General features: G+C 38.2%; 3 protein-coding genes across 3 annotated transcripts; 2 read left to right on the top strand and 1 right to left on the bottom strand.

Annotated features, from left to right (window-relative positions):
- The first annotated feature begins 1,557 nt into the window (after window positions 1-1,557).
- On the top strand, window positions 1,558-2,937 carry LOC132104179 (claudin-4-like). The gene has a single exon (XM_059509451.1). It carries the CDS (start codon window positions 1,841-1,843, stop codon window positions 2,525-2,527), a length of 687 nt encoding a protein of 228 aa, XP_059365434.1. The 5' UTR covers window positions 1,558-1,840; the 3' UTR covers window positions 2,528-2,937.
- A 588-nt stretch (window positions 2,938-3,525) lies between these two features.
- Window positions 3,526-5,404, bottom strand: LOC132104180 (AFG2-interacting ribosome maturation factor-like). The gene is made up of 4 exons (XM_059509452.1): window positions 4,859-5,404; window positions 4,606-4,785; window positions 4,372-4,490; window positions 3,526-4,029 (listed from the first exon to the last, which is right to left on the bottom strand). The coding sequence occupies exons 1-4, from the start codon at window positions 5,125-5,127 to the stop codon at window positions 3,980-3,982; spliced, it is 618 nt and encodes a 205-aa protein (XP_059365435.1). The 5' UTR covers window positions 5,128-5,404; the 3' UTR covers window positions 3,526-3,979.
- A 139-nt stretch (window positions 5,405-5,543) lies between these two features.
- On the top strand, window positions 5,544-9,313 carry LOC132104178 (borealin-like). The gene is made up of 10 exons (XM_059509450.1): window positions 5,544-5,818; window positions 5,892-6,020; window positions 6,141-6,178; window positions 6,293-6,365; window positions 6,451-6,515; window positions 7,404-7,486; window positions 7,608-7,703; window positions 8,389-8,518; window positions 8,601-8,687; window positions 9,164-9,313. The coding sequence occupies exons 1-10, from the start codon at window positions 5,725-5,727 to the stop codon at window positions 9,194-9,196; spliced, it is 828 nt and encodes a 275-aa protein (XP_059365433.1). The 5' UTR covers window positions 5,544-5,724; the 3' UTR covers window positions 9,197-9,313.
- The last annotated feature ends 7,416 nt before the right edge of the window (window positions 9,314-16,729 follow it).

Raw genomic sequence — 16,729 nt, 5'->3', positions numbered from 1 at the left:
GAAAAGGGCAAAATGACACAAAAACAATAAAGCCATATGAAATACCTAGGTAGTCTCTATCAAATAATTATATTTTAAAATGTAAGTTACAATACGCCCCCCCACCCCCACTATCAATTCATCTTTAATCACCTCGCAAGGTAACCTTATATTGCTGTAATCAGATCATTTGTACCTTTGTAAAAATATCCCTTTACGACTTGACAGCCATGTTAATTCACACTTCTGCCTAAAACACTGTTACAATGACAGTGTTTTTGAAATGAAGTAGATTACCGATATTCTCCATCACAAAAAAATGGACTGGTATACTAGTGAGAGGATTTAGTTTTTTTAGTCATCAGTCATCCTAAAAATTGCCCACAACAGCAAACACCCTCACAAGCCTGCCTTTATAAAGCAATTTCTTTGTCAAAACAGTCTCATAAATGAAAAGGGCAAGCACTCTTTTCAGCGTCCCTTAAAAAGCGCTGAATGTTTTGAGGCGTATTGTTGACAGCCCCTAGATTGTCTTTGTGCTAATTGATCTGCTAGCAGACACCACTCTCGCCCTCCCTCCTCGCTCTGTATCCCTTTATATCCTGCCATCCACTGCTTTCCTTTCAGGATGAGAGTGGCTTTACTCGACAGTGTTTCTAAAGATGGATGAGACTGGCATACTTGAAACACCTGTAAGTGTTATCGGCCTGCCCAATAGGAGATCGCTACTCTGGCAGCAAGAAACCAACCCATGAAGGTTTTGTTGCAGGGAACAGGACATTTCATTTGTCTTTGCCTAAGTGTCCTGAAGCACAGCACTCTTTTGTGTCTGCTCTCGATACAACCCTCTTCTTTATAAGAGCATCTAAACTAAAGAGCTTGAAAGAGGACAACGTCTTTACTTTTGGCATCTATTCGCACAGGTGTCACATCTGAAGAACCTTTTTTTAATTGTGGATTTTCTTTTTTTTTTTTTACGAAGGCCTTTGCCATAGTTCAAACTCTAGTTTAGGGTCTGTTTAATGTTTGTTGGGTGCTTGGAAGTAATGGATCTTTGACAGCCACTGCATCTATGTCACGGTATCAAATTAAATCGGTGTGACCTGTTTGGGTAAGGCAACACCGGACTGGGTTGCAACAGAGGCACAAGTCCCTGTGATAAGAGCAGATCTTTCTTTACCGAGAAGACAAGTCCACACCACTTTACCGTGGTACAAGACCAACTTCTACCCTCTGGACGTAGCCTGTGATGGTGGTACCCTCACTGAAGTTCAATCAATCCCAATTGGTTGAGTTGACACAACTGCCAGCAGTTCTTCAATTATTCATCACTTCAAAGAAAGACTAGGCGAAAGTGAACACGACTGTCTGAGAAACCAAAAGATGGACTAGAATTTGCCTGAACAAAACTCTGTTCCAAGAAACGTTCCAAGTTTCTTTTTGAGGACTATTTGCGCAGGATTTGCAAATGTATCGAGACCAAAAAATGGACTAGTAGGCGCCTGAACAAAACTTTGCTTAGCGAAATTCAAAAAAAAGACAGAACTGAGAGGTCTGGCAAGGAACTTTGCAAGAAGGACATGAGGACTGAATGAGACTTCTTGCAGAGAACTGACAAACGTGGCAACCAAAAGAGGGACTAATCCAAACTTTGCTCCAAAAAACTCTGAAAGAGAAAAAACAGAGGTCTAGCAAGGAACTTTCAAAGAAGGACTGACCTAGACTTCTTGCTAAGGATTGACAAACGTGCCAAACCAAGCAAGGAGGACTGAAGCTATTATCTATAGTTGGACCACCTGAAGGCGGAAAAGTGTCGTCGAGGTTGTGGCCCGAGGAGGCGTGGTACTCAGAGGGTGGCGAGATGGTGAACACAGGTATGCAGCTGATCAGCTTCACCTGTGCTGTGACAGGTTGGGTGATGGCTATAGCAGTGACTGCACTGCCCCAGTGGAAGGTCACGGCCTTCATAGGCAGCAACATCTTGACCTCCGAAATTGTTTGGCAGGGGATCTGGATGAACTGCATCTACCAGACCACTGGCCATATGCAGTGTAAGACCTACGACTCCATGCTGGCTCTACCACCTGATATCCAGGCAGCACGGGCACTGATGTGCATTGCTATCTTCTTGGGCTGGTTGTCCTGCACCGTTTCTTGCTGTGGAATGAAGTGCACCACCTGTGCCGGGGACGATCGCCATGCCAAGGCTGGCATAGCACTGTCCGGTGGGGTGCTCTTCATCCTGACAGGCCTGTGCGTCCTAGTGCCGGTTTCCTGGACAGCAAACACTGTGGTGCAGGACTTCTACAACCCCAATGTTCCCCTCCAGCACAAGCGGGAGCTGGGTCAGGCCATTTACCTGGGATGGGCAGCAGCAGTGATTCTTATGATCAGCGGGGCGGTGCTGAGCAGTACCTGCCCACACATCGAGAGAGGAGGGTACAGACGTGGGTACATAGGTCGTAGTTTTGCAAACTCAAGGCCTTCTGCTCCAGACCCGCCAAAGCCAATCACCACCAGTACCCTGCCTCTTAAGGAGTATGTATGATAAAGATAAATGAAAGAAATTTAGGAAGGTGTGGATAAACAGGGATAATGATTAAATGTGCACTCTGTAATTTGTGTTTCAATGGACAGATGCATTTTGTGTCATTGTGGCGATCATGTCCATGTCTGCCATATGAAGTCCCATTTATCTGCTCTTCTTCTTTCATTGCTCATACATCGTACACGTTGATGCTGTTGACTACAGCTCCTTCATTATGTTGTCTGTAATATACATATTGTACTTGCTGTTATATTGTTTGGTTTGCATATATTCTTAAGAGTCATTTCTGCACCACTAGTGCCACCAAAATGGAATTGCAATCTGCTATTTTTCAGTGCAACAGTGGCACAACCAATGTTCTGAGTTTGGAGTGGGACTATTACTTTTACTAAACAGGAGTGTTTGACATGACTGTTGGTGACACTAGTGGAGCAAAAATTACACATTTCAACTTTTGTAGCTTTGAATTTGTAGCTTTAATGTATCTAATTTCTGCACCACTAGCAAAAAAAGCATTAAAAAAATCAGGATTGCCATTTAACACTCAAAAATTTATACCCCAATCATTAGAATGAATGACACACTTTAAGCTTTAATTGAACACAGCTGGTCATGTGATCTCAGCTTGCTTCAGTAGGCATGATTGTACATTATTTTTCATTTGTCAAAAGTATTATTCATTTCTTCAGGGGTAAGGGTTTCAATGTGGAAAAATTTACTGAGCGCAACTTTAATTAAAGACAGTCTATCTAGAATTAAGAACATAGAGTTTGAGCAGTAATATTCTAGTAGTATTGCAGTGGGTCCAAGATTTTCAGAAACATTTTCTTTGCCTTATTGTTTGTCACTCTCTCTTTTGTCACATTTCTCATATGAAGTGTTCATTCAAGGTATTCAACAATTAGTGACTACTATATATAGGCTAGTTTTTAACACATTTTGATTCACCTTTTTTGTTTTTTAGTCCAATAGTATTAATTCTTAGGCCCATTTTGCAGTGTTTTAAATCTCTCTTGTGCCTTGTAGACAAATGACAGCTTTCCACTGTTGTCCTTAGAAACAGTCCACTCACACTCAGTATGTCTGATTGCTGTGTTCATTGTGATTTCTCTGTATTTATCAAGTAAAACTGTGTAAACTTGAACCATTTGAGGAAAAAATAAAAATACATGTTATGTGACATATATTCACCAACAGTGCAATCATTTCTATCAATATAAAGAATAAAATGCATAAATTAAATAACAAATTTTTTAAAATAGAGCATTGCTCTTACAATGATAATGATAGTCAGTCTTTGTCAAGCTAATGGCCAAAACAAAACAAAATGAATCCAGGAGTCTGAGCTTCACCATTACCATACCACTCTCTCTCTCTCTCTTTTAAAAAGGATCCTTCGTTGACATACTGAGAACAACAGCCAACACAGGATGTGGAAACGACTTCTTGATATCACAGCTGACATTCAGTCTCCATGAAGAATGATACTTGACACAATGCATCTAAAACACCAAAATATGTAAACAAAATGTATATTTAGAAACCAAAGTCTCAGATTGTTATATTATACATTGCATATATTTGTATACATTACATGTACATGCATTCTAATTTGTGACTTATAAAATGTCACACTTTACAACAAACAAACTAATGACTAATGGATGCAGCCAAACAATTGCACGGTATCAGATTCTCTGTTTACACCTGGTATCAACATATCAAATGTGTTTTTATGGCCACTTGTGATAAGACTGTGATAATCACCCAAGACAGACATTAATACCAGGTGAAAATGGGGCCAAAGAGTGTAACCTTATCTATTCTAGAAAAAGGGGAAATACCTGCAATTCTCTGCTCTCCAGTAGCTGAAAGTAGAGATTCCCATTTCTTTGGTGCCGTTTCCATTAACGTAAGATCATTGGGTGTCAGTGTCTGCAGGAGGTTCCTTCTTTGCACTAATCTAACCAGATTAATTGAGGATTCATTGCAAAAAAATGCATGTACCAAACACAGAGACAGATGAAGTATAACATAGATGCCAACAGTGGTCATGAGGAATGTGACTTAAAGGATACTGTAGGCAGTAATAGCGATCTGCATCTTGAAGCCACTCTAACATGTCTGAGATGGAGGGACAGATGGCTGATCTGGAGACACAACCAGCAATGTCAAGAGTGTCTGTGTTCTTCTCATAGAACTGGAAAACAGCAGACACCTGTTGACTGATAGCATCCCGCACACTCTGAAGAGCATTCCTGGGAATAAAGACAAAATCAAATGAAGCATTGGTTTTAATGTGCATTAAGATTATAATCTAGTAGGACTCACATTTTCTCTGATAGTTTACCCAGAACTACATCCACAGCCAGAGACAGTTTGTAATGAAGGCGTTCTTGTAAACTAGGGAAACTGGCAAGAGGTGTGTTTGCAATCTGAACGTTTTTCAATGCCTTCAGCTGCACTGCAAGGTTTCCAAGAGAGCTCATGAGAGGTTGACATTCAGCTAGTTCACTGTCCCAAACGCTTTTATTCACTTTTAACGTATCAAAGCATTTTTTCAGATGTTGGTGCAATGATAATAAATTAGCACTGGACATTTTTTAAAATCCTTTACAGTGGCAGAACTTGAGAACCACTGTGAAAGTTATTTTAAAGAGGATTCATATGACAAACTAAAATAATAATAATAATAATCACACCCCGCCAACATTTAAATGTATCTGATAAACCACAAATCACATCTGTGAAGGCTTATAAAATCGTTCGGCTTTCTTCGTAAAAGCACATGTGCATACTGCGAGCAGAGCTCCTTCCGGAAAAATGTGTATCATCATCATCCACCAATCCGCTTGTTTCTTTCTGTAGCAGTGACAGTAAAACACTCAGCCATTGGCCAGATTCTTCGTTTAAGAGAGGCGATATCTTATTGGTCAAAGCACAGAGACCGTCAAAGTTGCGTGCTGATTGGCTTAGTGACGTAGTAGCGTTAAATTTGAAAAGGCTCTTCCTGAACGCTGCAGTGAGAAAAAGTGTTTCAACGTAGACCGGGCTATTAGAGTAGGAAAAATATTAATGTCCTTTAAATAGGTTTAATACGATTTAAGTGACTAGATATATACTACGTACTAATATATAAATGAGCGTAATCGCCGTGGGGTTGAAGTAGTTCATAGTGTTTGTTTTTCAGGTTCACCATGGCGCCAAGAAAACGCACTCAGAATGCTAAAAACAAGAAGAATCCCAAAACGCCGAAACTGGAAGCTTTTTTGCTTGATTTTGACGATGAAGGTAAAATTTGTCGCAAGTGTCTGCATACAAGTATTTGTGTACAAATTTGGAAAGCTTTCTACTTTGTTTGTAGTTCATACAATTGTTGAAAGACTGAAGGAGAAGACGAACAATCTTCTGAAAGATGCAGACAACCTTTACAAAACCGCTCTGATAAAGCTTCCCATGGCAGTGAGGAAAATTAACTGGATCGAGTACTGCAGTAAGTCATATTTGTCAATTGCAAAGTATTTGACATAGTCCATGTCGTGTCTGTTAATATGTGGTAAAATAGCATGGGAATCAATATCGTACATAAATACAGGTCTTATTTAACCTTCAGATATAGAGAAGCCAAAATCACCAGTGGATGATTCAAAGGTAACGTTACTTGGATTAAACATGTTTGTTTGGCCATACCTTTACTTGTTGTAAACTCGTCAATATTGTTAAATCGAACACTGTTGGTCTATGTGAAGTCTTCTCTCTGTTCAGGTGAGGGAGGAAGCTGCTCAAGTGGAGCTTGCTATTGCCGAGAAACATGTGATTCCCAAGTCTGCTGCCAAAGGTACATTTTGCATCCTCTGTCAGCTTGAAAAACCTTCTTACCTGTAGTTTTGAAGCTGATTTTCCCACTTTCACCTCATTTACAGAAGCCAAGAATGGTACAAACTCGGAGGATGAAAACATGGCACCCCTTAAGTCTACGGTGAAGAAGGTTTGTGGTAGTATGGTGTTGATCTAAAATCAGTCTTTTTCCCCTTACAATTCAATCACAGGGCCGAATACCAGTTGCCTTGTCAAAAATCTTTATTGACATATGTATCAGGCATAGGAGAGAAACTCGTTTTCTTTGCCAGTTGTATGTTCTTTTCTCCGTTTCTCTGAGGCTTTAACAGTGACCATATCTTATATACCACTGACCAAGTTCCTTACAAGGTACAGAAACCTGTTTGTTTGTTTAAAATAGAATGTATACTTCATGCTTACATCAGTTGGTATATTTATACATACATACATTGGTGGAAAGAAGAAGCCACCCTATGCATCAGTGGAACACATTACATGTACGCACATTCCTTCATTTACCCATTCTGGTATGGTCAAAATTAGCTCCTCTCCCTGTGTCCGTCATATGATCCTACATGTTCATGCAGACTTTAACTCATGCAGTAAAACTTCACAAATACATATAAATAATATTAAAATAAGAAATTTTTGGTCTACATATGGTATTTGTCATCTACCAAGTAAGGCATTAAAACCATGTTGAAGTTATTGTTCTGACTAGATGAACATATGTGATTGTCATGTTGTCACTATGTAGCAGTGGAAAACTCGTTGAGCCTCGAGAAATAAATGTAAAAATATGCAACGTTCATATTACATATAAAATCAGGATTACCACTTTCAAATGTCTAATTAGGAAATTTTGAAGGGAGTGTAGTCCCTGCTGTTTGATCTAAAGTTAGTTATGTCTAAGAAAATGGTTTGTAATTTATAATTTAAGGAATAGTAGTCTTTGAAGGGTCCTTGAGAAAATTGGGCCCCTGTTTGTGTGTACAGGAGCCTGACTCCCTTACTCTCTTTAATGTGTCTAATGTAGAAGAAAGCATCAAAGAAGGCACCTTCTACATCCAAGAAAGCCAGAGCGCTCTCCATCAGCAAACAGGGAAACACTATCCAAAGGTAAAGAAACTATACAGTCAGCTATTAAACACACAGATTTTGTGCTAACACTGGTGCCTCTCAGAATCCCAATGGATTGTTCTTTGTAAAGTCTGAATCCATGTTTGCTTTTTGAGCACAGGTCTACAAGAAAGCCTCTGATCACTCCTGCTAGAAGTTTATTTGAGTCTTCAATCATCGGCACCACTCCGCTCATCACACCACGTTTTGACCCAAGGTATATTCATGACGTTTTAATAAATGTATTGACTTTAACAAATTACACATTTACAAAAAAAACAACAACTTGGTATTACATATTTACCATTTATGTAATCCGAACACAATTTTTGCATCCCCAAGGTCCAGATAATTTAAAAATGGTTCCCAAACTTCTGACTCAGGACATTTTTATAAGGACTATTTGTAGGGTGGCCAACTGCACCGTTCATACGGGACACGTCCCAGCCAGGATTTTAATAATGTCTAAAATATCCAGGTTTTGGCTATTTGCACTGTGTAGGTTGGTCATTGTGTAACATTCATGAGAGCAATAAAGAGCAAAGCAGACGGCTCCTTATGCTTTTGAATCGCTTTCACGTGTTTGTTCTTTCATTTGACTTGAAGCATTGTGGCGCACTTAGTTTTTTTTTTTTTTTTTTGGATTTGTGCACAGCGACGTTTCAAGTCCATCGAACGAACAAACACGTGCGCATATTTGCATCACTTTGATCATTCCCTCTAGATCTCATCTTCTCACACGCAGCCCCATGATTGGTTGATTATGTACAATACCTGCATGTTATTGGTCAAACTGCTCTGGATGTTTTAGGCAATATTAAAATCCTGTCCGGGACGTATCCCGTATGAACGGCGCATATGGTCACCCTAACTATTTGTGTAAATGTCTATTTTTCTTTCAGATTGCCCAAGACTCCATCATTGAGACTTCCACATCACAGGGAGAAGGTGTTCAGCATGTCCGTTAACGGCTCACCTATTGCTGGCAGTGGAGAAGACATTGTCATTAGTGTCCCTATTGGAAACGGAGAGGTAGGTGATTGCTACTGCTACTAATGGAGCAAAGCACATTGTCTGTGTATGCATACATGACATATGTTCTTTATCATTTCAGTGCATTCAGCTGTTGGCCAGTGAAATGGACTCTGTGGATCTGAGTCAGTTGGATGAGAGGGCCCTACGCAGTATCAGAAACCTGCAGGTATGTGTTACTGTGTTCATTCTTAATGGAACTACCTGGAAAGCATGGCTTTTTACTGAATTGATTTTAAAGCAACACTATGTAAATTTTGGTGCTCTAGCGGTTAAACAGAACTGCACCCATCCCAAAGGAAGAACATTATAACTGGAGCTACTTCAAGTTTATGTCTATGGCGATTCATGCAGGAATGTGTTCCCGAATGGATGACCCGAACAGGCTACAATAGTGCAAAAATAATCCCTTATTATAAATATACCATAGTGATTTGGGATAAGACAAAAAGGCGTTTTGGGAGCTGAAGTTATGATGTTCTCACTCATTATATACATTTTGCAAATTTTGAACAGAAAAAGTTACATAGTGTTGCTTTTAAATTAAATTGACTTTAAATGTAATCAGTTTTTATAGTGATACCGCCTTTTAAATTGGCAGAAATAAAAATAAATGTTCCTTTTTTCAACTTTTTATTTATGCAGAATCGTCTCACGACTCTTTGTGGAACAAAATGAACGCTCCTTCAAACCATCAGCATTGTGTTTTCCTATTCTTTCCCATTTTTATTTTTGTATTAGAACCATGTGGCTTTTATTTTTTTTCTTCCATGTTTTCAATATTTGCTATCATTTCATTCCCAAGAGCTTTTAAAAGGTAAATGTAAATAAGATTAGTTGTGCTCATAGTCTGTGCTGTACTGCCTTTTGTAAATATGACTCTTAAAAAGACCCTGGTTCCACATCCTTGCTGTTTCTTGCTTTTCCTTGTCCTATGTTTCGAGATATTATTATTATTATTATTATTATTATGGATTACCTCATTTTCACCTTGAAATTGACTTTTTTTATATAAAAATGTAATTATGTATAAGGTAACTAGAAGCTCTCAGCCTCTGAAAAGGGATATAAAAACACAGAAAAGGTGTATGATGGCAAAGAAAAATAAGTTGTTAATGTCCGATAATATTCCAGTCCTTCACAGGCACATTTCAATAAACACATGTGAGAAATTTCATATATATATATATATATATATATATATATATAACAGCCTAGAGATAAAGACTGCGCCTGTTCTATAGTATTACTTAAACTAGATGGCCCTCTGGTGGTTGCAGAATAAAACATTTTCAGGTGGACTGATGTCAAGTTTCAAATGAAGTTGGCTCCATTCTCATGAAAAAGAAAAACTGAACATGTTATTGTAATGGTACTTTTGACAGGTTTAGGACTGCCATGGACAGCTGACTCCTAAAGCTTTTGATATTCATATTGCAGTGGTCATAGTTTGCAGGAGTAAAATAAATTAACATTTTAATTTGTTTGCAATGCAAAGGTGGCACAGAATATGCATCTTAAGTGGCATTTACAGACTGTTTAATGCTGGAAATTAATGCAGTTAACCTGCAGTTACAAATGCATAATGTATTGATCTTTTAAAAAACAAAACGTAAGTGAAATTTGAAAAAAAAAAATATTTTGGGGGGTGGAAGGGAAAATATATTTAAATATAAACCTAAAATCCCCAGTAGGTGGGGGAACTGATTCTTTCAAATGGCTGATTGATTCAGTACAAAACACCACATGCTGCTCAGAAACACAAAACAGTTCTGCTGTGAATTTGTCTGAAACCATTTTCCTTGACGAAATAGAGAAAAAAAGTAAACCCAGCAACTTGTGTCTACAATCCAAGTCAATCAATATTACCTTCTTGTTTATTGGACTGCTTTATAAAATCAATTTCACATGCAATCGTACTGATATTTGTGTATAAACTAGGCTACTTTTCCGTTGGCTAAACGTCTGATGCATATGGGACACAAAAGTGGAAACACTTCAGGAGTGTCGAAGTTGTCATCAGATTGGTTGAATTCTACAGGATTTAAGGACGCGTACGCGTGTGTTGTGGTCTTTAACATTCCACCTGGAAACAAAGATGCCACGACTCCACCCCTCTCACGAAAGAAGAAAGCTGTAGTGTTTACTACTGTGACGACGAGCGGATCAACTAAACACTGGAGTTTCAAAAGTATGTGAAATATCTAAAGTTCTCGGCATAGAATCTTTCAAATACGTCCAAGAGTTTTACACGTCGGTCTGTTATTGTTGACTTTCCACGCCCCGAAACGTGACGATTAAACGAAAAGAACTGTGATTGGTTGTTTGACATGCCGGTCAACTGCAATCAATGGCCTTGGCCAATGAAAGCTGCCATGAATTCCGACCTTTAGCCGTCAGTCTGAAGGTCTGGCTACGCGAGACTACTCTTCGTGTGACATTAACCATATCAGATTATATAAATATAAAAGTAATTTGGGGCCATATTTGCCCCCTTAATCTTGATTTTTGTAGGAATTCTAAATCTAAATTCAATAGTCAAATGGCATATTGTTTAAACAACAATTACTATATAGACGATATAAATCGCAACACCCTAATATGAATGGGCATGTTAGTTTCATTATTATAGAAATGATCTATATATATATATATATATATTATAATTTAAATTAACTTATTTATTTAATCTACTGTATATTGCTCTCGTAAACACCAAAAGTATGAATTGTATAAGTTTTAGTTGTCAATACGTATCCCTTATGTATGAGTATATTTGTTTTTGGTCCAGCCATTTAAAATAAATTATTAGATATTATTAGATTTAATTATGATTTGATAATATATTTATTGCTTAATAATTTTTTCATAATTTGTGTTTTGTTTTTATTTTCATAATTTGTTTATATTTTATGGAAATATTTGTAATTTCTGAATATGTGACAGTCACTGGGCTGCAAGTGTTTGTATGTCACTAGAGGGCAGTGTGCACATATCCATACAACACCATTGTCTAAAGTTGTGCAGAGAATCGTCCAAGGACAAATCAGAACAGCTGACTGCAGCTCCTTTCCAAAGATCTCAGTCTGTTTAATCATTATTCGAGTTCAAGAGCTTTAAAAACTTTTTGTAAAAAGTTACTTCAGTATCATTGAAAAAGAAAGAGAAACACCTAACAAATGAATCACATTTGAAACACAGCATATCTCCCCCAGCCCACAGTCTCATCTCTTCCTCTGTCTCTGACCTTCAGGGGTGGGAAGATCCAGTAAAAATGCATCCAATTAGTGATTGTTAATGCACTGCCCTCATTACAGGAGAGAGCAGGAGATGAGTTCAACATTATCTTCATTCTCAGTCCTGTTGCTGCTTAACAGCTTCAGGCAGGCCTCTTCCTGCACACACATTCAAAACATATATGCTCTACATCCACTGTAGACAAACTCACTGTGCCATTCAAAGATCACTGCTGAAGAACTTTGTGGCTTTATGGGATTGAACAGATGTTGTACTTACTGAGGCATTGAGTTCAGATCCCCTGTTGGCAAACGTACGCCAGCACACCTGCTTCATGAATCGCATCCAAACCGCTGTTATGCTTCAGCTATTGAGCTGGATAATATTTTCCTCCCTAGATACATAAATTGAGTTACAGAATAATATGTGTGGATGTAGTCCATTGGACAAATAGGCCCTGTCCCAAATAGCGCAATGTAGGCCTATACAATCATAAGGTCAGAGTATTTACATATTTACAAGTCGGTTAACTGTGTTATACCCTTTTAGTCTGAGCTTCCATATTTTCACACCTAAACTAAATTTGTTTTTCATTACAAACAATCATGTGCTACATCAGAGCCATGTTTTCCACACATGCATCATCACCAAAATTCCAGAGGAGACGGGCGCCTAATTATGCAGTGGGATGGAGGAAATTGTAAAATTTGTGGGGAGATGGATTGCCATAGCACAGCTCTCACCGGCCAAATGAATTCCTCTGTCTGCCCTGTCCCCCTTATGAGACCATCCGTCAAGCAGGTCCTCTAATCCATTTAATTAACAGCTTCTCAGTCTGCCACAGTGGCACTTCCTTCTCACTTAGTGGAGCTAGAATACAGCTATACATAGAGGCAATGTGCTGCTGAATTTGTATAGTGTGTTGTATGAGCATACGCTTATGTTTTGGTCCATGAGGGGAATTTTTGTATGGCACAGAATATACAAAATAAGTAAGAGGTTAAGATTTTGCTTAATACTCATGCTTCCATTGTAGGAATATGCACAAAATATTTTCATGAAAGGCAGTGACAATAGCTTATTTTATGCTTTCAAGAGCAAAATAAAAATGATTTTAATAATAATAAAATTGAAAAAAAGTTTATTCTCTGTAAACAACCAGATCAATCCATCCCAACCCTAGATGTTCCATGGAGAAAACCCAATTGTTTAATTATGTGGTGAAATGTCTTGCCCGTTTGATGACCCTGGTAATTAGATAATAGAGCCTGACATTCCCGTATTGATACAGCACCAGTCGGGGCACGTACCCTTTGCTAAATGGTCTGAGTCTTAATAGTGTTTTGATGGGCCACCCCTCTGTCACCACAAACCCGAGGTGGTGCAAAAACAAGGACATCTGCTGCCAGAAAGTTGTATTCCTTTACAACCCACTTTGCAAATGAATCAATGTATAGGAGCTGTCAGCAGACTCTCAGGACATGTTTTGCCCTCCTGGCATGTCCCATGATGTTTTATCTGTCAGCAAGACTGAATAAGCCATGAAACATCAAAGAGACAGAGGAAGGCCCTCAGAGGTTCTGATTCAGTACAACAGAGCTCATGCTAATTCTTCCATGCCGGCCTCGGTCTATGAGGACGTCTTATTATTTGAGAAATGTGAGGTGCGTGCAGGCGAATTAGCATTGGTTTTATTTTTTCTCTTATGTTTTTTGGGGGTTTGGATGACAAACATTCTTACCTTAACACTGAGAATTTAATTTAGCTTTAAAAACATACTTGCAGTCTTTGAAAAAGCAAAGTCTCCAATTGCTTCGGTGCATAGCTCCTTTTTTTCTGTAAAGTGCCTCAATAAAGTCTATCACTTTATTTGCGAAAGTAATATGGCCCAGTGTGATCCCAAATTACATATAAATGACACAGCAAATTGGAAAATTAGGAGAGGAGGTAAGGGTGATTTGCAAGCAAACAGGGTAAAACCAATTTATTAGGAGAGCAGGGAGAAAAATAGCCACAGCCGACATCCATAAAAACATCAGTCTCTCATTCAGACTCGCAGGTGTATCTCTGAAATCCTCCTCAGGTTAAATATCTGAGAAGGGTGACATTTAAATGAAATTGAATGATTTTGTGATTTGTTTGGTCAAATAATTTGCATTTTAAAATGAGAAAGTGTTTTGAATAAAGTCTAACACATGAACTGGTTTTGCTTATGATCTGACTGCTTCTTGGACAGATGAGGAATCTGAAGGAAAGGCCATTAGTGCACTCTCACTGTGCTCTATCACTCATTTGGTATTTGTCCTTCACCAGGTATGCGTCTAAAGCGAGGGTCAGATCTCAGGTGATGTCCATCTGAAGTTGAAAGCATAAATCCGTACAGCTTGGTTCACATAAGACAGTTTATATGTAGCAACGAAAATAAATTTTACATTTATAAACCTGGCGTTTAAAAAAAAAAAAAAAAAAAAAATCACATATTTATTAGTATTCAAGGTTGGATTCAGACATAACTTTTGCAATTTTTCAACAGCATGACATTTGTGTATATATATATATATATATATATATATATATATATATATATATATATATACTTGCATGTACTTATAGTGTACTTACAGTGTATTTATCTAAGAAAGTTCTGGTAATACAAGGTAACTACATGGGGTAGGGTTAGGTTTAGGGGTAGGTTCAGGGTTAGTACCTAGTTATTACCTAGTTATTGTAATTACTATAATAAGTACAAAGTATGTACATGCGGTCTTTACTAACATTTTTCATCAGTTTAGCATATCCATGTTGAAGAAAAGTACTAATTTCTTTCAAAAAAAGAAAGAAAAATGTATTGACAGTTTGACACCCAAACCCACTTTTGAACTTGTAGTGTATTTTGTTATAAAAGTTTTAATTTATTATTTTGAAGAAATTCTAAAACATTTTATACATCTAAGAATTCTGAAAAATGTATCACAGGTTCCAAAAAAATACTTAGCGGCACAACTGTTTCCAACATTACTAATAAATCAGCATTGGACATTGGTAGACAAATTAAATCAACTAGTCAGGGTAAGAAAAATGTTTTAAAAGTTTAAGTCCACAGGCCAAAATTGCCATACAGTAGTTGCATACAGAGTCCAAAAACAAATGCACTCTTGAAGCAGCCTATATTTATTCAGATGCAGAGACAGATAGATTGATGTTGTTCTGTTTCTGCGTCCTGCTGTGGAGGCTCTGTGGTTAATGTTTCTGGCCGTGGTAATATAACAGCTGAGTCGTTTGATTTTGTGGGGTTGCCATGTTGACAAAAAGCAAGCGGAAGCACAATTCGAATAAAGACCTGCCTTCTATGCCACCTTTCAATCAAAGCTTAAATCAAAAGCAATTTTTAGCTGCACACCTGTGGTCAAATTGCTTACTGCTGACACAAATCAGCATGTCTTTTCAGAATGTTTCAGGCTGCTGTCAAACCAAATCAGCTAAAAACTCGTCAAAGCAAGCACTGAAGCCATCAAGCCAAATGTGTAATTTAAAGACATAGTCTAAATCCGTAGATAATGTCAGCAACATGGTGCAGTGCTTTGTACCGGACTGCTATCACCGCTCAGTCGTCAACACATGTCGTTGCCATTACACAAATGTTCAGTAAATGCACAAAAAGGTTTGCCTAGGCTAAGTATTGTTTTGACAGTGGCATTATAAAATGCTTGATATGACTCATACCATATGAAGGCTACAGTAGCCTAGCTAAAGTGGACGATAATGCTACTAACGTTACCAACCTTCCTGCAAAACTCTCATGGCAGCCAAGGAGACCATGATTGCACTGATAAGTCTACCGTGCAAAAACGCAAAACAGGTTTTTATTTTATTTTATTTTTTTATTAATAACCTACAGTCTTCACGGACCTTCGCGGGGTTTAACCAGATGGTTACACGAGCTCCACCAATCAGATGCATCACTGTGGGATTGTGGGATTGTTCAGGATTGTGGGTAATGAAGTACTTAGCCAAGACAGCGCGAATAAAAGGCATTTATCTCAAAACAAGGTTAGTGCCCCAAGAACCTTTGGCGTTTATATGAGCATATACTATCGCTTAGTACAGCCGTAGCTGGTTTTAAGTCTACCATGTATGGTTACGTTTTTATGGCTTATACCCCCAGGGCCGGCCCTGACCAATTTGCTGCCCTAGGCAAGATTTTACCTGGCGCCCCATGCATCACAGCCCATGTCATTGTGTTCATGATTTAGCATATATATATATACACACACACACACACACACACACACACACACACACACACACACACACACACACATTACAGCAGAACTGTTTCCAACACTCATAATAAATCATCATATTAGAATGATTTCTAAAGGATCATGTGATAGACTGGATGTCACATGTGACACTGAAGAATGGAGTAATGATGCTGAAAATTCAGCTTTGCATCACAGAAATAAATGATAATGCTATAGACTATATTTTACATTTGTTTGGAAAACTGAGTGCGCGCGAAGCGAGGGAACCAGGAGTCGTGATGAGACACAGGAGGAAAGAGGTAAAAAAAATTTATTATCTGTCTATCAAGAAATTAAGCTATAATGAAAGCACAGTGCTAGCATAGTTGTAATGTTGACTTTGAGATGATAAATATCAGGTTGAAGAACGTTATTTCGCTAACTAATGTTACAGTGGTGTTTTCTACTACGTGATACGTTACCCACTTCGAAACTTTCACACTTTCATTCATAAATTGACCCCGTCTGCGTTTGCAAAGTGACAGGGATTGAATCGCAGAATTCAGTCACAAATGGAACTTGCTGTATAAAGCAGAACGTCGCGGAATTCGGTCATTTTTGAATGAATAAATCAAAAGTAGAGCTGTACATTTAATCAAACATTGATATGGACTAGTGTCTGTGAATATTAAAGGTCAAAGAGACTGCAATTGTTGTTCTAAACGTCTCT

The sequence above is a fragment of the Carassius carassius genome, chromosome 25, assembly GCF_963082965.1.
Source record: "Carassius carassius chromosome 25, fCarCar2.1, whole genome shotgun sequence".
Classification (NCBI taxonomy): domain Eukaryota; kingdom Metazoa; phylum Chordata; class Actinopteri; order Cypriniformes; family Cyprinidae; genus Carassius; species Carassius carassius.
Note: the sequence above shows the minus strand (reverse complement) of the source record. Positions and strands in the feature narration are given on the sequence as shown.

What these genes read in the sequence shown, in the direction of transcription:
- LOC132104179 (XM_059509451.1), top strand. Translation starts at nt 1,841, where the DNA reads ATGGTGAACACAGGTATGCAGCTGATCAGCTTCACCTGTGCTGTGACA.
- LOC132104180 (XM_059509452.1), bottom strand. Translation starts at nt 5,127, where the DNA reads ATGTCCAGTGCTAATTTATTATCATTGCACCAACATCTGAAAAAATGC. An exon ending in GGTAAACTATCAGAGAAAAT is followed by an intron (nt 4,786 to 4,858) that starts GTGAGTCCTACT and finishes CTTTATTCCCAG; the next exon opens with GAATGCTCTTCAGAGTGTGC. An exon ending in GATCGCTATTACTGCCTACA is followed by an intron (nt 4,491 to 4,605) that starts GTATCCTTTAAG and finishes TAATCTGGTTAG; the next exon opens with ATTAGTGCAAAGAAGGAACC.
- LOC132104178 (XM_059509450.1), top strand. Translation starts at nt 5,725, where the DNA reads ATGGCGCCAAGAAAACGCACTCAGAATGCTAAAAACAAGAAGAATCCC. An exon ending in TCCCTATTGGAAACGGAGAG is followed by an intron (nt 8,519 to 8,600) that starts GTAGGTGATTGC and finishes TTATCATTTCAG; the next exon opens with TGCATTCAGCTGTTGGCCAG. An exon ending in GCAGTATCAGAAACCTGCAG is followed by an intron (nt 8,688 to 9,163) that starts GTATGTGTTACT and finishes TTATTTATGCAG; the next exon opens with AATCGTCTCACGACTCTTTG.